At 37.7% G+C, this 22,339-nt stretch overlaps 1 protein-coding gene across 1 annotated transcript; it reads right to left on the minus strand.

Annotated features, from left to right (window-relative positions):
• Positions 1–276: 276 nt before the first annotated feature.
• CIR1 (corepressor interacting with RBPJ, CIR1) lies at positions 277–22,319 on the minus strand. The gene is made up of 10 exons (XM_063162164.1): positions 22,158–22,319; positions 20,900–20,994; positions 20,288–20,361; positions 19,031–19,044; positions 18,882–18,937; positions 18,510–18,558; positions 18,190–18,307; positions 4,996–5,102; positions 3,470–3,555; positions 277–1,826 (listed from the first exon to the last, which is right to left on the minus strand). The coding sequence occupies exons 1-10, from the start codon at positions 22,227–22,229 to the stop codon at positions 1,103–1,105; spliced, it is 1,395 nt and encodes a 464-aa protein (XP_063018234.1). The 5' UTR covers positions 22,230–22,319; the 3' UTR covers positions 277–1,102.
• Between the last annotated feature and the right edge of the window lie 20 nt (positions 22,320–22,339).

Raw genomic sequence — 22,339 nt, forward strand, 5'->3', positions numbered from 1 at the left:
TCACCATGTATTATTATACTTTGTGCAGTGCTGAAAATCTTCTGAGTGAAGTGGAAGTGGACTGGTAATAAAAGATAGTCCCATTTGTCCTGTGAGTGAGGAGGGTAAGAAAGTTGCTGGAATACTGAGCACAGTGACTGTTTCACATGTCCACTAATGAATGCGCTTCCATCTGCCATCCTGAAAGAGCAGAGAAGCCTTTCCTTTGCAATAAAAACCTTGTGAAGTGTTGCCTTGTGCATTTGTATTGACTCTGAAGAAGATGGCAATTATTACTGGTTTTAAAGAATAAGCTATTTTATTATGGAAGTTCATCTTCATAACAACGTATGCAGAAAACGACTGACAGTCACTAAAAACACAAAAAGGTTCATGAAAACAAAAGGATGACTATTTACACTAACTTACTGCCACAAACAATGAAATACCTGAAGCAGTTGAGGCAGTAAATATTCCTTTCATGTCTTGAGAGATTATTGAACAATAACTTGACATTGTACTGACACATACCAACAGGGGTTCAAGATGTTTAGATAGCCCTGACCAAGCTGTACACTGCAGGAGGCCAGAAAATGTTGGCTATACACTTATGTGAACTATGTCTCTCTGTTGTTTTAACTCATAAAATTGATCTCTTACAGGGAACTTTAGGAAAAATGTTTCAGTATGAAAAAACCAAAACTCTCTACAAGACAATGCTTTGATATCTAAAGCAGTGATCTTATCCAGAACTATCTCAATTGCTTTCTCTGCTCCCCTCACAGTTGTATCTAAACAGAAATCATAGATGAAACCAAGAGTATCACCTACTGCTTTTAAATATTTTAAAATCCTAAAATCAAGTTTGTGAATTACTGCATGTATACAAGAGGTATTTGCCAATAAGCATATTTAGACAGTAAAAAAATACCTTAACGTTTATACCTAATTTACAAATATTCCAACACAATAGAATTGAGCCATACATAAAGCTGTTGGCTCTATATAGGAAATGCTAGTTCCAGAGGTTGGAAAATGAACAGCAGTATGCAACTGAGCCCTTGTTGAAAGCTATTCATCAAAACCCAGAGAAGTTCTTGTTTGCACCTGTCCCCTATACTATCTATTTTTTTTTCCTCTCTCTGCTTCTGCTTCTACTGCGTCTGCTCCTTTCTCTGTGTTCCACTTTACTGCACCTGTCCCCATGGCCTTCTCTACATTTTCCCCTCTCTCTGTGTACATCTGTGCTGGGGCTTCTGGTGTCCTTTTTCCTGTGCCGCTCTTCACCAGGGCTTTGACTTGGACTTCTTCTTATGTGCCTTTGCCTGGAACTGCTGTGATTTGAGCACGGGCTTCTCCTGCTCCCCTCATTCATGTTTTGGCTTCTACTATCCTTCTCCTTTCTTTCAGTGTCTCTCGTGTTCGTGCTATGGTGTCTGCTTGTGGACTTTCTTTCCCCCTCACAGGAGTTCCATTTGTTGTTCTCTGCAGAACTATCTCGCTTTAAAAGCTTGTACTTCTCCCTGTCTTTGTCCTTGTTACCGTGACTACTGGAGAGATCTTCATAAAGTTTTTCCTTCCTCGTTTTTGCCTTTCCTTCTGAATCGCTGCTGCTGCTAGCCTCTGAAAACTTGTCTTTTTTTCTTTTCTTAGAATCCATCTTCTTTTGTGCTGCTTTATCTCTGCTGTCAGTCTCGCTGTCACTGCTGCTTACTGAAGTTTCACTGGAGGATGAGGAAGAGGATCTCATCTTATGTTTCTTGTGTTTACTTTTGCTTTTTTTCTTTTGCTGCTTTTTCTTCTTTCTATCTTTCTTTTTCTTTTTCTTCTCTAGACGGTCCAACTTCCTTTTGTTTTCAAAATAAAAGAGTGGCACAATCAGACATGTTAAGATATACTAGATTACAAAGTCATTGTCTTTCAAAGTTCACTACTTCTGATGACCTATACAGTAAATAAATTCATTTTTATAAAAACACATTAAATTCTTTTCCTTTTTCAGCAAGGTTTCATTTTAAAACTTCTAACCTGCATTACCCATAGTATGTAATCCACAGCTGCTCCCTCAAAACAGGAATAATATGATCTTTTAATTCTTTATTTTTCAAGAAGATAAGTAAGAGATGTCAATTTGGGCCTTGTAAATAGGAATAAAAACATTCAGTAGTGCTTTCTTCCTCCTTGTCAGGCTGCTCTGGAGACCTCAGAAAATCATTGCTGCTTTTGTTTGTGCATTTTAAAAAGGTATTTTGAACATTTAAAAAATGCCATTAGTATTCACTTTCTATTAAGGATGAAAACTGAGACTAAAACATGCGTCTTTGAGTTCTTTAGGCAAATAATAGATATTTCCAGTAACCTCTTTTTTCACAACTAGAAACTTACATTTTCTGTCTGTGAATATACAATATTCCATCATCCTTATGCATACTATTTGACTACTTTAATGTAGTTTTTACTTTGTTTTCTGTATTTATGCTCAGAAAATCAGTGAGTGAATAGTGAAACTGCTTCCAGTGTATTAAAAATCCCTTCAGACTAATAAAGCCAAAAGGACCCAAATATTTACTAAACTTCAACTTCTAAAATATAAAGGATTATAAAAATTTCAATGTGTTGGGCCAGCAGAAGTTCAAACAAAAATAACATTTTAAATTACTCTACATACACATTCCTTACTTAAAAGGAACATAAAACACATTGACTGTTTTCAGAGAATTATTACATATGTGAATACCACATGTACCTACCTACTACCTGCTTAGCCATTCACCTTTTCCCCATCCCCTTCCACTCCCCACATATGTGACATCTTTTATCCTAAAAGCTTGTTTCATCTGCATGCCTCTATGGGATCTACCTGCCAGCAGTTAGTATTTTTGATTTTAAAAATTTTGAGATTATTTCAGGATAATGTTGCAAATGAAGACAGAAAAAATCCATTAGTCACCTGGCACACAGCATCACTTGGATAAAAGCAAAGCACAGGAACCTCATTAACTCAGACCCACAAGGAGCAGTAAGCTGCAAGCCCTGACACAAGCACAGGGTGCAGCTGGGCCAACCTTGGCATTGGGGTACAGAGTCAGGTTCAGTTCAGCCACAGGGAGAAGATAAACTTTGTCAAGTTGTAAACCAGTGAACAAAAGCACAGAATTTTTTATCACAAGAGAAGATACTGTAAACAACAGAGTGCAGAATAGTATTTTAAAACAGCTGCACAGTATCCTTAGTGAGCCAATTAGTATTTCAGTATCCCACTTAAACTGGAAATGAGCCCCAACCAAAGGCATCAAAATTAGATTAAAATAAAACAAGTAGGTTAAAAATCATGCTACATAATGCCATTTGTGGTCAAGTGTATGTTAAACTAAACTGATTTTCTTCTGCACTGATGGTGCTAAATGGCACCAAAAAGTTAGAGTGGCAATCATGGATGTAGTCAGAACTACTGGTGATACATATCCCCTCCACTAAGTACCAGACCTACCTTAGAAGTTTCTGTTTTTGTTTGGTTGATAGTGATTTTAAAAATTCAACTTCTGGATCATCATCCCCTTCACTTGTAACAAACTCCTAGAAAAATGTAGTAAGACCTTAGCTTCTTATAGATAAAAATAATATATTCATTCAGATTTCTGTTTTAAAAGTGGTGCCCCTATGTACCTTATTTTTCCACAGATACAAATATATTTGTATTACTAAATCAGCCTCAGACACTGGTTAGAACAGAATACCCACTACCAAGTGAAAAACCCTGACATTCTCTCTCAGAGCTGAGTAGGTGTTATAATGTGGGGGTTATACAACAGCAGTTATTATGAACACATGAAAAAATCACTGCCAGGGAAAGAAACATCTCTCAAATAGTTAATAAAAAGGAGCTGATTTTGAAGCCCACGATTCCCCAGGATAAGTCACTCCATTGTTATCATGCTTGGATGAATAGGTAAGACACTAGTCCTGCTCAAACTCAGAGTAATTTAAGCAAATTACTTTTCTGTCTCGGTTTAGTCATTAGGAAAATGGGTAACACATCTACTTCACTGTTGTGTTATTAGTCTTCAAATGTGCACAAAGTCTTCTAGCAATGCAAAATACTGTAATCATATAATCTACATACAGTAACACAATCAGCAAAGCAAAACTGCTTTGAAGACCCTGAATTCCTCAAATTATGTGCATCTGGTACACCACAGTTCTCCACAGTGATGTTTTTCATTTTAGCCATACTCAGAAGACGAAAGAAGAAATAAAGATTAAAAAGCTCTTACAAAGAAACCCCCAGCAAGCCTAACATAAAGCAAACATACTGATACCAATATTATTCATTTAACAGTGTCCATTGGCTCCATTTTGGGGGGTACATAGCTTTTTTAAAGGCACAGGTACATCTGTCTGTGGAGACACAATGGACTGCTGATTTACTGAAGATTTCAAGACCAACTTGTGGTCATCCCCTCTTTACTAGTGGTTTGACTATCCTGCCATATGAACAAAGGTTACTTCAAGGAGTGTATATTAATCTTTCATTTTACACTTTTATTCAAGCACCTCAATTAGTAATATACTTTGAGCAGTCTAAGTAAAGGCAATTGAACCATTTTCACTCCAAGAAAAATAACTGGAACAACAGTGAATCAAGTAAAAAAAAAAACCCTTCAGATATAGCATTCCTGTAATTATTTGTGAATACTACCTCAAAGTTCATCCAAAGGGTAGCACTGTATTACAAGCACGCAGCAAAAGCCCTAACCACCCCATTATGAAAAATTCAATTTCTAGTCACCCAGAAGAGGGATTTAATTTATTATATGTGGTTTAAAAAGAAGTAATTTATGATTCACCATTCTGTACGAAACAAAGCTGGAAAACTAAGTTTTCTGACATTTTTCTACTGGTATAGCTCTTCAGCTTTCCTATGGATATGCATATTTGAAAACATTAAGTAACAATTCACAAGCAATCACATTTAGATTTACAGACATTTTCAGCTTACTGGTAAAAAGATATTACCTGTGATGGATCATTTGCGGTCAAGTTTCTCCCCAGTACATTTTGTTTCAGTGCAAACCCACTGTTTCTCATCTCCGCTATTAGCTCCGAGGGGTGCATTGATGGCCCTGTTCACAAAAATCACAGTTTGAATGTATCATTTATATCTCTCTACCTTTTTTGGACTCCACAGTAGGAATTCAGTTGAAGCTTTGTTAAGTAAAATCACAGTTAAATCAACTCAATAATCTTCTGCTGAGCAAATAATCAGATATGATTTTCTAAAACAGCAGTCTGAAGATTCAGAATGGAAAATAATTGCATTTTTCTTTAAGTACAAGGGGATTCTCTTATGTAACTTTGTCATGTTGAAAACAATATATTAGAAAAGTCTAGTAATATATTTTTATTATAGTAAAAAAGCAGAGGACATCTAAATAAAGCATATTAAATAAGTCTCAAGTACCTCCTCTCCTTTAAAACAATGAGATAATGCTCCTCTATTATGTCACTACTAACTCATTTTCCACAACGACACAAATCTTTTGAACTTCAATGTAAAAAGTAACATTAGAAGAATACATAAGGAATATAAAAACACATTAAAAGTATCAGTGTTCTTACTTATTCTAGGGATTGACAAATATATGTAGCTCTAGACTATTATCTCCTCAGAGATTTCTGGTTTTATTAGCTTAAAAACATGCTATATTTTTCATTACAGTAGGTGTTGGCATTAGGCACATGATTTTTTCTTTGCAAGAATCTAACAAGGAGAAAAATATGTATTATGGATGTATTATGGATCATTCAGACTTGACTGCATAATTTACAAACCTTGTAACTCACTCTTATGCTTTAATTGAATCCCTGTGATCATCATAATGTTGTGTACTTGTCTGACTAGGTACTTTTCTTCACCCTAAATATTCATTCTCTTGTGAGGTCACTTTCAGTAAATTTCCTTCCCAGTTCCTTCACTAACCTTACTGTCAATGAACTGTGCAAGGTAAATCTAAATTAAAAGGAATGTAAAACAGGGCATGGAGCACACATTCAGTATTACTTCAGTAAACTACTGTACATGATAAGATTAATTAGCCTTATGAAATGCACTGATTCTGTTCTGTGGTTAAAGACTTTCTTAGTTGTAAGACTGATAAAACTCAGATTTTTAACACAGACAAGTAAGGAAAAATAAAGTGAGATTTTTGCTATAGAAAATATATGGAAATTAATATAGCACTTTCTCAAAAGAAGTAACCTTTTTCTTAGTTTTCCTGTACAATATATTACATTACAGAAACAAACAGGTCTACATGTAAAGCAGGAAGAAATAAAACAAAACTCTGGAAATGGTTTAAGGAGCCCCTGCATTAGTGACATTCTTTTCACAGGTTCCTTATTTTTCCAGGCATAAGCATTTTCAAATGAGATACCTTTTGGTCTTCCCTGGAGTTTACATTTTTCTTAAGTAGGGGTTTATTTCCCATCCCCTCTGTACTCTAAACAAAGTGCTTTTTATTTTTATGTGTTATAGTGTAATTGTAAGCTCACAGCTAATGAAGGTGTATAGGCCCCAGTGTCTACATTTTGGCACATTTCAATTTTCACACCTTGGTGTGCTTGTCGAAATCTACTCTGGATGGAACAGAAACTAATATTAGACAGACAGAATTTGACACCAGAAGAGGCCTTGATTTGAAAAGTCCATAGAAAACAGCCATACAATTCAGTCAAAAACCCTGTATGAGGAAGCCAAGTGGAGACAAAGCATAGAGTCATGAAAGATTTCTCCACACCAAAGAAACCAAAACACTTGACAATTCAAACCTAGAATACCTCCATTATTCAAAGGCAGTTCCTCCCTATTACTCAAAGAGTAAGTACAGAAGTAACTTAACTAACTTCTTAGGTATTCCTCTTCAGTGTTTCAGCATTGTACACATTTTGGTGTGTATCCAGTACCTAATTGTTGTCATTAGTGTGATTAGATCAATAGAGAAATGCAACTTGTCCAAATCTACACAGCAGACTTGTCAAAGAACCAAGACATAAGCCCTAACTTTGTGGGTCCCTATGAGGACTATGGTCAAAATTGAGATCAGAGAGACATGAGGGCACATTGGCCTTCAAAACAACAATTCAAAATTATTTTCCAGAAACAAACCTTTTTGGCATTCTTTGTGCATAGCACTGGCAAGAGGCAAGCAAAATAATTTCTTATTTTTTAAGAAAAAGCATCTAATGAATGCCCAACACTACTGATTTTTGTGCATCTGTTTCCTTGTATGTTAATGACATCAATGAGATATTCATAGCTCCACCTACAGTATTTTAACTGCAATCCAATATTACCATGATAAGGACAATAAGGACAGTTACCAAACTACTGTTATTCCTGTTTTGTGGATGTATACAAGCTGCATCAAATGCACCCACAGAAACTTGAGCCTAAAGTTTTTTATGAAATAAATTATTCCTGTTTTGGTCCCCCTACAATTGTGAGGGAAACAGTCATTTAGGTTCAGCCAAGCTTGTGAGGAGAGGCAAGAATCTCCAAGAAGCTTTATTAAGTATGCTATTTTTACTATAACTAAAGGTTTTAGAAAACACTAGGAAATGAGATTCAGAAAATAAACCAACCCATAAATGTAAGTAGAGTCAAAACACAATCCTATTTCACAACTCTTGTGTGTGGAGACCCCAGCCAGGCATGCCATGGGCAGCTGGCCAGAGTGGTTGACTATGGAAGACACTTCCTTGCAGTATGGCATCTTTGCAGTTTAAAAAACATTAACATTTCTGAGAGGATGAAACAGATTAAGCTGCTTCCATTTTTTTTTTAAACAATGATGCCACTGAGCTTCTCAGAAGTTCTGCTGCCCAATGACAGCAAGACATCTGTAGAGACACAGTAGGGGGAAAACAATCTCTGATCTGGGAAGTGCAAAGAGACTGATTTCTACCTGGTTACAAGTCCAGGCTGATAAGTTCCATTAAGACATATTTGACAATGACTGCACAGCTTAACTGCAAACCTCTATTACTGCCTACTTTCTGCAACAGAACAAGAATCAAGAAAATGTTAATTCTCATATAAACTCCTTTGCTTGGAATCAAAGGAATTACATGCTTGGCGACTTTGTTTTCCCATCCATACCTCAACAGACTGCTTTTCATTTATATTTTAATGATGTTGATAAGCAGATCTGATTTTCTTTGAAATATCAGCGACAGGTTGAGGTCTCTCAGGACTCCTGAGCACAGCTATTTTATGTGACAGCACTGAGGTATGTAACATGCTTCCTTTTGAGATGCTTTTTCACAGAGTTCTAAAAGATGCCTAAATCTGTGAGTAAACAATCACATTCTCATTTCCACATTATAAAATGTAATAGGGGATTTCTCCTGGCTAATGTAAATGGGAGAGACAAAGCCTGTAAAAGAAACCCTAAAAACTGAACCTCACTTAACAGAGATTTGAAAAAAGCAACTTCTCCGAAGTGTCCTTGGCTTCCCTATTAAGCAGTTAAAGCTTAAACCTTGATGCCAGCAGGTTGCCTGGTAACCCAAAGTGGTAAATCTTTTCAGCCTGCCTTTGGCTTATGACCACAGTTGTGTCTTCACCCTCCATGACTGTCAGAGAAAGCAGTACTGGGTATACCTGGCAGCCCTATGCTCCTGCTGAGTCATTAACAGTAAAACAGATGGTAGGACTGAGCTGAGAGGCTCTCAGTTGGCTAAAATCTTTGGCTATGATGATAGCTTATTATTCTTCAACAGCACCCATCACTTGCAAAGACTCACTCCTACATCAGGCACAAAAATCCATTATGTGTTATGAAAATCAAACTCCTCATATAGGCAGTCCTTACAGACTTGTGAAGAAGCCACTTCTGTGACCTCATGCAGGTGAAAACATCCTGAGATATACCATGAGCTGGCAGAACTTTAGATACAGGCATCCTATAAAAATAGCTGATTGCTACAACTTCTGACAACTAGTCCCTCAGCATTCTTTCATCAGCAAACTAAAAATAAGTTCAAAGTTACAATGTTTCATCATCTGTTTCTTATTCTTCCTGAAACAAGTCAAATACAGTACCTTGCTATTTTTGAATATGACTGTTAAGGTTATTTTCTGAAATTTGCATTTTGATAGGAAAAAGAAAGAAAAGGAAAAAAAAATCTTTAAAACTTTCCCAGATGCTACTCACCTAAAACTAAACCATTTACCTGCTTTAGAACTAATTCATAGTCTTGGAAAAACTTGTCATATAGCATGATTAACTGCTTGTGAATGTGACATTTATTTTTATGCATTAAGACAACTGACAACTTCTTATATTTTCTGTAGTTACAAGTACTTAACATTATACAAGGGCTTGCACAAAGAAGTCTCCATCCTTAAATAGTCATAGATTTTTAAAGGGTTTTGTTGGCTACTGCAATTCTCAAGAAATAGTGTTGTCACACAAAGAGGTTACAGTTTCTTCCTGCTTCTTACTTTCCACAGAAATTCTTGCTGTACTAATTCTAATTCTGTCTGTTATCTTCTGTTCAAGATACTATTTAAGGATACAATTTAGATAGCTCAGCTGACTCAAAGAGTTGGGGCACAAAATCTAGAAACTCAAAACATGCAATGAAGTGTGAAGATCTGAGTCTTCACAAAGCACCACCCGAGTACAACTTAAGCTTGACAGCTTTTGGTGCATCTTTATAATACCTGTAAAATTACATAAACAAAAGAGATGTAACTAGTTTTTTTTTCCTTAGGCATATATGAGCATCAATTACACTGGATTGCAGAAGAATATCATATTAGGATTTCCATAACATATTGTAAATTTGCTTTTTTAGAACAAGGAGCACTGCAATTTCTCATCACACAACTGACATGAATTAACAGAATCAGTTCTGCTTCTATTAAGCCATCAGGAAGGGAATACAGTTCTGGATTTCAATTACTTAAGTGCCTGCCTTACAGCAAGCTCTTCCTGCCCCACACCTGTCCCAGAAACCAGAGAAACCTATAGCTGCAATAAATGTTCTGTTCTGTCTGTACTTCTCTTGATGCTACAGATGCAGAGGGCATGTAAGACTCTTGTTTCCAGAATGTTTTCTCTAGGAAGCACAGGCACCCTTAGGAGAGCAATGCCAGCTGTAACACACCATCTAGCAGGCCTCCATTACAACCCACAAAGCACATTTATTTCTAATTATTCAATATGAGGGAGCAGTATGCTAAAACACTTTGTCATGACCACTGTGATTAAATACCCCTTCTTTTGCAATAGCTTCAGTGGCAGTGAGGACAGACCATCAAGTTATGTTTGCCAGCATCACAAAAAATAGCAGTTTTACTTCCACCTACCCATGATGCAGAGTCTTGACAGTATTTGCCCAATTTACTGATAAAAGCTTTCACTACTGTCACCAGTGCAGATAAGCAAACTGAATTATTCTTTACAATCAATCAAGTTTTATATGGATTTTTATAGTGGAATATAAATGGAAAGCAAAGACACAAGAAACAATAAGACTGTAATCTTTGGCAGGGGAGATGACAGTAAGCAGTTGTACTTACATTGTGGCTGCAGTTACAGAACTATATGATATTTGAGGTTGTATGTATGTTTTGTTTTGTATCCTATGTATTGTTACAAAATTAAATAGAGTACACTATTAAACAGAGTACACTATATAAAAGTTATTGGAAAAAGTAGGTTCTTCATGGTGTCATTTTAATTGCAACTATTTACCTTTATTTTAACTATTGCTCATTTTGCATATCATCAAAACAGTATTTAGAATACGGCTTTTAGAACAAGCTTTTCTCCCTTTCTGAAAATGTGTTCTGGCATGGGATATATTTTAGGTTACAAATGTGATCATTTTAATCTAAAAACATCAGCATCATCACACCACCATCACACTTCTGACTTGTAAGAGAGGTAATTGACACGAAAATGTAAACATGGCACACTTGTGTATCTGCTGTCAATTTGCCAGTATATGTCGCGGTCAGTAAACTCCATGCTACCATGCTTAAAACTTAATTTATAAATCAAGGACAAGATACTCTCAAAGCTTCTCTTTTATTGCTACACATTTTTTGTTAGCAAAGTAGGCCTAAAGCATGTTGTCATCATCCTTTCTCCTAGGCAGCCTGGACCGTGTGAGGCCACAACTCCTGCAAACTGAAATTTATTTACGGTTTTCTACACATCAGTGGTACTAAAGCCATGTTTTGCTGTGGAAAAGTAGATAAATAAATACCTGCAGAGCACAAAACCACCTCTTTTGAATTAACTAGGTTTTGGAAAATATTTTGATGGTGGGTTTCAGTCTAGCACACAACCACATAAAGGATAAATATACTCTGAATGCAGAATGCTACCTTTTTTGGGTAGTAGCAAAGACATAACATGATGCAATGGTTTTTAGGTTTTGCTTTAAAAGAGAAATTAACTTTAAAATTAGAATAGACAGTTGTGTCAATACATCCATATACTTTCTTGTGCTGTCCACCAAGTTTTCTATGGCTTCTGTTAATATGGAAATTGAGCAAAAATGGAAAAAAATTACAGACTGAGCTTAATCACACTCCATAGTCTGTGAACTTTTACTGAGGTTGTGATAGAGATGAGAGTAGGCACTTATTTTATCTACAGGACAAAGAACTATAATCAAAATTATGTGATCATGACACACAGTAAGTTCATGCTGCCTTCACTAATTCAGAATCAATCATCTTTTACTGATAATTTTTTCATCTATTTCAGAGATGAGTGCATTCAGACCATATTTACACTTCAAAGCAACTGCTGCAGTTGGCATTGAGAGAAATCAATGACTAAAACCCCTGGCTTTTAATTAGCTCTTCTTCAGAGGGCCTGCAGTTTAACTGTATTTAACACTTTAGCACAGAATGTCGGTGTAATTTGCCATGCTTTTGTGATATGGTATCTCAGAGAAACCTGAGTTTCCTTTTTACTTTTTTGGAGTAGTAAAAGCCATTTAACATTATCAAACTGCTACTGGAATCTATATTTATCGCTTAAATGCTAAGCACAAGATTTCTAATAGAATCTGTATTTTATGCATTCACAACAAATACCAAGGCTTTTGAAACATAAATGGAGGATTATTCTAAAATGTGACAGTTCTTAAACTATGTGAAGATTTAGTTAAGGTTCCTACTGTTCACAATCAAAGGTCTCAGCTGCAGAGCATAAAGGAAGGTTTCACACACTGTACACATTTCTACAGATGACCATTTATACAAATATTCACAGTTAATATATTCAAATACCTTTTCTTGGTTTATGACAAATTCAAAAAGACATTTAAAAAATTCCTGCATTCCCAATACAATGCAGACTTTTCTCTGTTGGGAAAAAAGGAACTGTATTTGTCACTAGGAAACTGCAGTGAGATGCAGACATAATGCAACATAAACACAGATTTCATTTTTTGCTGTCTCCACCTGACTGGTAATTTCAATGATTACTCTGGAAAGGTATTTCACCTAAAGGCTTAAGATCAGTGGAGCACACTAAGTCACAGACAGATGGGAACAATGCCCACAGTCAGTTTAGGGGCACTCAGGAGATGAAAAGAGAGGGTGCAAACCCCAGAGCTGGGTAAGAGCCTTTAGAAGGCTGCACCTGCACAGCTATACCTACAGTGGCTTTCTCCTGTTAGACCATAAGACACTAGATACACATACACATTGCTCCATTAGAATTTTACCTGAATTTGCCTGAATTTTCCAGAAGGCAAGCACTTTACAGTAATTTTTCCTTAGTAATTCCACAGCATGGCTTACATATGGAGCCAGTCAGCTGTAAAAAATGCAAAGTAGTCCACAGCAGAGGAGGATGCCCAGCACTCTCCAGGCTTAGCTTTCATAGGCCAAGAGTGCAAGAACATCTTTTAACCTTACCATCCCACTTCTATGATGTTCATAAAACGGGAGACACTAGCCTCACTTCCTAAGATAGTATACCCTTCTTCATAAAAAAGGAACAGATACTGGGTTCTTTGTTCTAAAAACCATATAATAGAAGTTGTAAGCATTCAAGCTTTCACAGCTTTTCAGTAATCCCTCCCCCATCTGCCCAAACCATCATTGAACAGGATAGATTGTTTGCAGGAAAGAAGGGAAAGGGAAAAAAAATGTTTGTCTTAACTTCACCTGATCAAGAAAGTCACAGGCAATTTTGAAGTGAAATAACAGTATTATTTCAAAACACTTTGCACAGGACGCCTAATGATCTCTGTTCCAATCAAGTTAATGGCTTTTCAGGATTCACAAAAAAACCTCACAAGCCCCAACAGATGCTCCTAGTTAATGAGAAAAAAGGACTGTAAAAACAGGCAAACTTTTAGATGCTAGTGAGCTGGGTTTTTTGCTGGTATGCATTCTGTATTTTCTACATGCATATATACACAGTGGCACGTAAAGTCAGAAGCACAACTGGTATTTTCATCTGGAATGAACTCTGAAAGTTAGGATTTTATCAGTAAAACACTCTGTAAATCAGTTTAGCCCAAAGAAGCATTTTGATTGCCTAATTTACCTTTGTAAAGGAGAAGCAAATCTTCTAAGTTGGTCTCTGCAAGCCTCACAGCTGGAACATTGGAACACTACTTTGCAGTTTTCAGTGATCAAAGTTACTTTATATCTAAAACTAAGAATTTCATAATAGAAATAATGCAACACCAGGGGGTGCAGTTATCATGCAATAATTACACTCCTGGGAGATTACAGACAAGGCTGTACCCCAGGGGTGTGATTATCCCATGATAACCACATCCACTGAAATTGCCTTATTGAAAAAATAATCTCCAGTCACTGGTGAGATATTATTCAATAGGTGCTTTTTAATGGTAAGATTATTATTTTTTGTATGAATTACCAGCTAGATTAGTAAAATGGTCCCAGAAGCAAAAAAAAACAAGCCACCATGCCCAAGTTAAGGTATTGATTGTACCTATTTTTGTTTGCTGAAGCACTGCAATGTATGTCAGACCTTGAAAGACAGCAGAAGAGAGTTCTGTGGCACAGATACCCTCTGCCCTGCAGCGCTTTCACTGGAGGAAAATGAAGGCTGTGACTGGTCTTTGCACACAAAATATTCAACACCAAATCCTACACAGCAATTGCCAACCAGTTTTGTGTCAAGAGGAACATTACAATGTAGTCTTCACATCACATTAAAAGACAGCTATTCTTCTGCTGAAACTACAGAATCACAGCTTACAGGATTCATGGGAAAGAAAAAGCCTATATTGGACATGATGTGGAGGGGAAAAAAACCTCAGTTAATAATTCTTCTTTTTCCCTATGGAGGAACAGAGCAGGAACTTTAGCTAAGTCATCTAAATCAGACATGAGTTTCACTTTCATTTATTTGCAGTCAAATGTTTCCTCTGATGCTGAATAGAATACTGAGTCCAAACAAGACATTTTGTTTAACTCTTTCTGAAGCAGGAATAAATTAGGACAAAACAAAAACTGAACTTGTATCAAGGCCTGCTACAAATCTTTGACAGGGAAGCCAGACCATTTGTTAAAACCTACTTCTGCAGAAATCAGTGACGCCAGTGTCCTTAGCACACCAGATTCAGAACCACGAAGCCCAATGCTCCCACAGCCTGACTGGGCAGAGATTCACCACCAGCCAGGAAGCTCAGCAGCACATGGACCAGAGCCTTCCAGCACTGTGCTGATGCATGGTGTGCTCCAGCAAGGCAGAGTATTTGCAAAGTTGGAAGAATTCTAACCTAAATTTAGCTAGGGTAACTACCACGCACTGCCAAAAAAAAAATTATTCCACTCAATTTGCATGAAAAGGATGTAAGACTGACTTCTATTAGGATGAAATGATTATAAATCAGAAGAAATAAAGCACTACCAAGTAAGTTAACTTCAAAGCAATAGAGCTCTTTCCAAAGAGTATTAAAAAAATCCAAAGCTTTGCTCTTAAAAAAAATGTTTAGTTATTTAGAACTTAAATTTGGTCCTTCTAATACAATTAATTTAATAAACTAATTGGAATTCTTGTACATTGACTACTGTACTAAAATTTTCCTCGTTATATCTGTATTTCTTAGCTGTGCCCTTTCATTTATGAGGCGATATTTATATTTCAATTTCCTGAAACACCAGCTAGAAAGAAGTTTACCACTGCTTTCTAAATGTGGCAATACGTCCTAACCTTTGAAAGTACTATATGCTCTAATAATTTAGCCAAATGTTTTTCAACTTTTTGAGACTTTATTGCAAATGTATTCTCACATACCGAATTATTAAAAAGTCCAGTCAAATAAATTTAGCACACATCCCACACCTGCTGTATACTACCAGTAATCCCTGCCTATCCTTGAAATCCCTATTCACTGCTCTGTTCAGAGACGTGTTTTAACCTCTACATTTTAGAAATGAACAAACAGCTTCACAAAAATTGAACAAACTCTACCTTACCTTAGAAGCCAAGTAGTTTTGCACTTTTTTTTTCCTGTTGCTGACAACCACAAAAAATGAAAACTGTGGACTATTTCCATGGTTTTTACCAGCATTCTAAGCATGAGGAGACACTTGTGACATGTGGAGGAGTGGATGCTTGGGAAGCAATTAATGTGCAAGTCGACTTGTTTCAAGCGCAAAGGACTTTTTAAAATCATCAGTTCATAAAACACAGAACAGTGTCATAAAAGGATGATCTCATTAAAAGTCTCTGTCCCTTCCAAAGTAGTTTTTTCTGGAGTTCTAACCAGTCTAAAGAACAGTATGGCAATGGACACTTTTGCAGTACTACAAAGCAATAAAAATTAATCAGGAATTTAGTCTAGAAAGCAGCTTAGGAGTGCATGCAATTACTGATAAAGAGAAGCAGGAAGAAAGAGAGCTTGAGGAGGTGTATTGCACAGAGCAACAGAAGAAGGTTCTTGGAGGTGGAAAGAGAGGCAGCAGAGCCAACTGTGGATCTGCAGCACTGTAACAACTGGGCTGAACTTTCAGCTGCAAAGAAATTGCTCCCATCCCAGCCAACACAGCACTACTGTCAGGGTTTCAACAACAACAAAAAACCTCATACTTTTTAAAAAAATACATGGCATACACTTTAGCATACCATATGGATGAATTATGAGTCTTAAGAGAAGCAGTGAATTCAAGAATTTGTGTTGTCATTTAACTGCAGTGCTTCATTTACACATATTTCCAGAAGTCATCTAAGGAGTGTAACTTAACTTGTTATTAAATCAGATGAAGTTTTAGAAAAGTTGATGAAAGGTTTGTATTCCGGAGGCTAGAAAAAGCAGACAACCTTTTATTTGATATTGTAATTAATATTACCACTTTCTCTATGCCTTGTATTTGCTATTAAATCAAGAACTTTAAGCTTTACCTACAGTGTTCTTACATAGTTTCCCTGAAAGAAAGAGAAAGTAGCAGTATCATTACAGCTGACTATTCAAATTCAAGAACAGCTTCTTACAAATTATATATACAAATCCTGATCTGTCGCCCACCCCTACTCCCTAAAAATCCTTTCTCAGCCTACAAGAGTCTAAGCTCAGCATAGCACACTGTCTTTCCAAGTTCCAGAGTTGAAAATGAGAGGGCACTGGCACAGTCTGAGAACATCTAAGTACTTTTACACCATTTTCCTTCATGCAAAATTCATTATACCTGCTAAATGCTCTCTTTAGGCTCAGAAAGATGGTTTGAAAAACCATCTGGGGGACATCTCTTCAAGTGGGATACACCCACAGCAGTCAAACGTTGCCTACACCTATATAGATAGTTCAGCAAGGTTTGAAACAAGCAGTTATTCTTCTACTGACACTGCAGTGTGTCTGTATTACACTGGAACAAATAATAAGGAATGCATATTCAGGTTTGTGCAAGCACGAACAAATAATTTCTGCTTTTTCAACCAAACACCCCTAAAATTGACCAACATCATTTGAACTGAGGTGTGGATAGTCAGTTCTGTAGTACAAAAGCATCTCTGACATGCAAGAGCTGAACAATATAATTCTACCACCAACAAATGCTCTAAGCACAGTTTTTTTCTAAGATAAGAATCATGCAAGAAAGTGATTTAACTTTATAACCAACTGAACAGAAAGGCTGAGCAAGTCAACTACAGGCTGAGTAATACAATGGTATAATCATCAGACAATGCCTAAAAAGACAGGAGAGTAAGGGGCACCATTTCCTTTAACTCAACTCTTCCAGGCCTCATCCCAAAGAGACTATGTATCTGTGTGACTCAAATCTGAAAAACAAGCTTGTTGGTAGCCTAAACATGTAACAAAACTAAGAGCTGCTACACAAAATGGATAATCTGAATGAAGACAGAAGAAAAGCAGAAACCATGGAGTGTGTGCAAATCAATGTAATGGTGTCCCTAGAAAACCCAAGACACAACAGGTGACTTTAGAGCACAGCACAGCAAGGATGAAAAGTCACCCATGCTACCTGATGTTTCCTTAAAATGCCCCAATTTTAAGAAACTTAAAAGCATTACAAATTGGGTTAACTCACAGAAAAAAATGTACTGTAGGTAAAAAAAAATAATATTCAATTTGAATGCTAATACCCACTTCTTCAAACATAATCTAGCACTAACTGCTGTGTGACTTCAAGTAACAGGAGAGATAATAGAGGAAAGAAAATTGTAGGTCGAGAAGCAAAAAAGTCAGATGAAGGGAAACCAGACATTTGGAAATCTAGGTTTCAATTGCTTATCCACTTCTACAATTGCATATTAAAAAAAAGCCCACAAATGTCTCTTTTACCAAGAGATTAACAAAGATATAATGATATATTCCATCTTATCTAAGCAGTTTGCTTAAATCTGAACTGGGACAGACTGTGACAATCCATTCATTTTTTTGGTGACACAAATTTTGTCATTCTGATCTAAAGTCTCATGGCAGCTTCTCAGTTTTAGGCATGGACAGGATCAAAGCAATACAGAATCTTTTTTAAATGAGTTACTAATTAGAAGATTAGGTCCCTGCAATATGAAATAACTAACTCAAACTTGTGGAGCCTACATTCGGAAATCACTGTTTTCCAGATTTCATCAACTCTCTGAAATATGATAAACTTAAACCTTCTAAAATTAAACATGATAAGCTCCCCCCATATCTGTCCAACCAGAACTTTAAAAGCCATTCACTGCCTACCTGAACCATCACTGGAGACTGAACTTGCATTGATTCCAGAGAGGCCAAACAAGGGACACTCTCGATCAGTGTTTATGTGGCCCCACTTGTGGCATTTAATGCATCTCACATTCCGCACCTAAGGGCAACAAAGCCAATGGGCACCATTTAGTCACCAACAGCTGAACCTTCACAGAAATCTCTGTGTCATTAGGCATAAGAGAAGCCTTCAAACCCACTCAAAAAGAGGTGATAAATTTAAGAGAGCCCATGTGAAAGTTCTGTATAACAACATTTGAAATACACCCCAGACACCCACAGAACAAATGTGTGTAACTTGCCTGGATGCCAAAGGGCTGATCTCTGATATTCATATCATCCTTAGCATATCTGTAAACAAACACAAGAGAAAACAAATACTCCATTCACCACTATTTTTGAAAAGACATCATATATACAAAGTCACCTTTTGTTGATAAGTGTGCACCCATTTCAGAGATATAATTCCTGTAAATGTTGTTTTTAATGTGTTTTCAAATATGGATGTAAAAATCAAATGAAAATAAAGCTAAGCAAGGAAATAGTTCCAGGTTGACAGATTTTCCTAATTAAGTGTCAGGACATGAAAAGATCACACAAGTGACCTGCTCAAAAATGAAACAGGGAGGAAAAGGGACAAAATAAAAGTATATGAAAAAATCCAGATATCTTACTTTTCTCGAGGAGCAACTTTTTGCCATTCAAATTTGTATTCAGTCTCTCCTTCTTGCTATAAAACAGAGAACATGGTAAGTTTGAAGTTTTTCAGAATACATTTTAAGCAAGCAAGAAGAAAACATAAAGAAATAATGTAATTAAATACCTCTTTTGTTTCCTCTTTGAATTTTCAGGAAGCATGCAAAGAAAATAAATGATGCATTAATTATATATGTAAAATCCACATGGTGTTCCCCCCGCTAAGCTAAAAAACCCCCATTTTATGGTTTATACTAATCAATAGTGCAATAACTCAGGAAGTAGCTTTATATAAATACAGTGCACTTACAAATAACCAGCCTCTAGTATATAGCTTTAAATCCTGTAAATCCAGAATCACCTTCTAAAACTATGCTGATTTGTTACACAAATAAAAACTTCACTTTTTGCAAGAGTAGCAACAATATTTACTTTTAAGATATAAAAAAAAAAGTGTTTTTTTTTATAGTAGCAATAATTGCTACTTTGAAATTGCATTTCCTCTAAGCTTAAGGGATTACTATTAGAGCTTCTAAAGTTAAATAATTGCAAAACTCAGTCTACAAAGAATGAGTCCATCCAAGCATTTCCAAGTGATTTCATGCAAATGGGAAAGATGCATTTTAAAGGGAACATGTTTTCTCTTAGAGGAAATGCATTTTCTTAGTTCTTCACTTACATTCAGATCTTGCTAAAATTGATTGATATGAGTGTCCACCAGGTATTCAGAAACTTCCATTTATGACACTACTGAAGAATCATAGACTCACCAAACACAGGTCAGGTAGCACTTTTGACTACTGAATTTCAGCATTTATTATTTTTGTAACTTCTGATAATTAATTCCTTGCTCTGGTATTTCCTATGTTTGACAAGCATCAAGCTGATTTGTGGGCATTACTTTTAAACAAAAGCAACCTGCTATTTCTGTAAAGGAGAGCAGGCCAAAATACAGGTTTGTGTTGTCTGAGTCATTGCCCTCGTAAGGTCCAGTCCTCCTCATCTGATGGCTTTATAATTGGCTAAAGAAGAATCCTTGGTTGAGGACATAATTTATGCTGTTTCCTGGAAAGAGATTTATCTGGTCTTCCCTTCACATTGAACTGTTGCTTAAAAAAACCCCAACCCCAACCATTCCTTTTGAAGAAATTAAAGTTTGTGAGATCAAAAGTATTACATACTGTATATATATATATATATACATATTTATATATCTATATATATATATCTATGCACATTCTCACAGAAATAATTAAAAATTCACACCTCCTATCATTATCTCACCATGAACATGTTATTTTAAAATTGAATACATCACATCTGTTTCTCCAGAAGGTTTTTAGCTTTGCAGTACTATCTGCCCACAATCAGGAAACTGCAATACCTTTCTTTGCTCCAGGTGGGGCCTCATACATGAAATTAAGACCATTCTTCACACGCTCATCACCCATAAGCAACCTAAATAAAAAGGGCAGTTTGGGGTGTTACACACAAAACAGTCACATTGGTAACACTCATAATATCAAAAAAAAACCAAAAAAACCCACCAAACAAAAAAAAACCACAACCAGTATGAAATTGTTGTGATAACTAGCATTTTTTCACTTGTTAATGTGTGTTACAAAATGTGAGCATGAAAAAACCTGAGAAATGAGTCAATGACTTTGCATGATCCACTGTGTACAAAAATCACACATTTCAATCTCAACTGAAGAGTAGTATGTCCAGATTTCTGTGTGATACAAATGTATTATTATACAAGATTATTGACTGTTCTGTGAAATGTAGCATATTTTGAAATTAATCAGAAGGCAGGCACAAACCACTAAAGAAGTTCCTGTGACTTCTGCTAATCAAACATCACTTAATGAATCACTGCCCTCTCCTATTACTACAGTCAATGGAGACTACTTCAAACTGCTCACAGCAGTATCACCTTCACTACTGTGAAAACAAGACAGGAGGAAGAAGGGAGTAATCTTAAACCAATTCTCACCTATTATCGTAGGATTCCTGTTCTTTCAAATATTGTTGCATTAATTCTTCTTGTTTCTTCTTATCATATGAGATTTTCTGTTCTGCCATCCATACCTAGTTAAAATAATTAAGCTTCCACTTAAATACAAAAACTATTACAAAATATATTAGTGTATAAATAACTAGTTTACCCAATTGAAAATGTTTAACAGGGGATGATCACCACCTAATTGCATAAAATACATAATTTTCATCCAGTATTTTAACAAATTAACTTCCCACAGCACTAATTTTGAGAAACTTCAAGTTCCAACGACACTGACACACCGAAAAGACAGGAGAAAATGTGGTAGCTCAAAGGGAAAAGCAGGCTCAGAAGACACCGTGTGGGTGCCACTGTTTTCCCTGCATCGACCCTTGCTCGGCGAAGTCTCTGCAGACCGCAAGCCCCAGGGCCCCTCGGGGGCTCCTGCCCTGGGCCACGGTTCGGAGAGGGCGCCTGCACCCAGCTCAGGCAGGCCTGGAATACTGGGAAAGCACGGGCACATCGGGACAGGTAGGGTTTTCCTGGACGGGCTACAGCGCCTATTTGCTCTGAGAATCAGGCGCTGAATAGCCCGAGCCAGGAAAATGCGAAGTCCTACACACTTGGGAACAAGAAAACCTGAAGCTTCAAATATTTCTTAACTATTTCGCTGTCTCCTCCATCCTCTTTGCCCCAGCGCCGGTGCCACCCCAGGAAGGTGAGGAGCCCCGCTCGGTGCCACCCCAGGAAGGTGAGGAGCCCCGCTCGGTGCCACCCCAGGAAGGTGAGGAGCCCTGCTCGGTGCCACCCGAGGGAGGTGAGGAGCCCCGCTCGGTGCCACCCCAGGAAGGTGAGGAGCCCCGCTCGGTGCCACCCGAGGGAGGTGAGGAGCCCCGCTCGGTGCCACCCGAGGGAGGTGAGGAGCACTGCTCGGTGCCACCCCAGGAAGGTGAGGAGCCCCGCTCGGTGCCACCCGAGGGAGGTGAGGAGCCCCGCTCGGTGCCACCCGAGGGAGGTGAGGAGCACTGCTCGGTGCCACCCGAGGGAGGTGAGGAGCCCCGCTCGGTGCCACCCCAGGAAGGTGAGGAGCACTGCTCGGTGCCACCCCAGCAAAGTGAGGAGCCCCGCTCAGTGCCACCCCAGGGAGGTGAGGAGCACTGCTCGGTGCCACCCCAGGAAGGTGAAGAGCACTGCTCGGGCCGCTGCGGTACCGGCAACCCGTCCCCGCCGGGGCACCCCCGGCCCCCCTCACCTTCTTGATGTTGGATTTGGAGGCGGGGTGAAAATCCTTCTTGCACATGAAGTTGGCGAACGACTTCCCCATGGCGGCGGCGGGGGAACGGGAGCCGCCGGCCCCCGCACGGACAGGGACAGGGACAGAGACAGGTACAGCGGCGCTCCGGGGCGGCCTCGGCCGGGCCTTCCGGGTCGGCG

This window comes from Melospiza melodia, chromosome 8 (genome assembly GCF_035770615.1).
Source record: "Melospiza melodia melodia isolate bMelMel2 chromosome 8, bMelMel2.pri, whole genome shotgun sequence".
Taxonomy (NCBI): Eukaryota; Metazoa; Chordata; class Aves; order Passeriformes; family Passerellidae; genus Melospiza; species Melospiza melodia.

Coding starts and splice junctions, on each gene's coding strand:
- CIR1 (XM_063162164.1), bottom strand. CDS start 22,229: ATGGGGAAGTCGTTCGCCAACTTCATGTGCAAGAAGGATTTTCACCCC. Junction 20,362..20,899: donor CAGGAATCCTACGATAATAG/GTGAGAATTGGT, acceptor CTTTTTATTTAG/GTTGCTTATGGGTGATGAGC. Junction 1,827..3,469: donor CAAAAACAGAAACTTCTAAG/GTAGGTCTGGTA, acceptor TGAAAACAAAAG/GAAGTTGGACCGTCTAGAGA.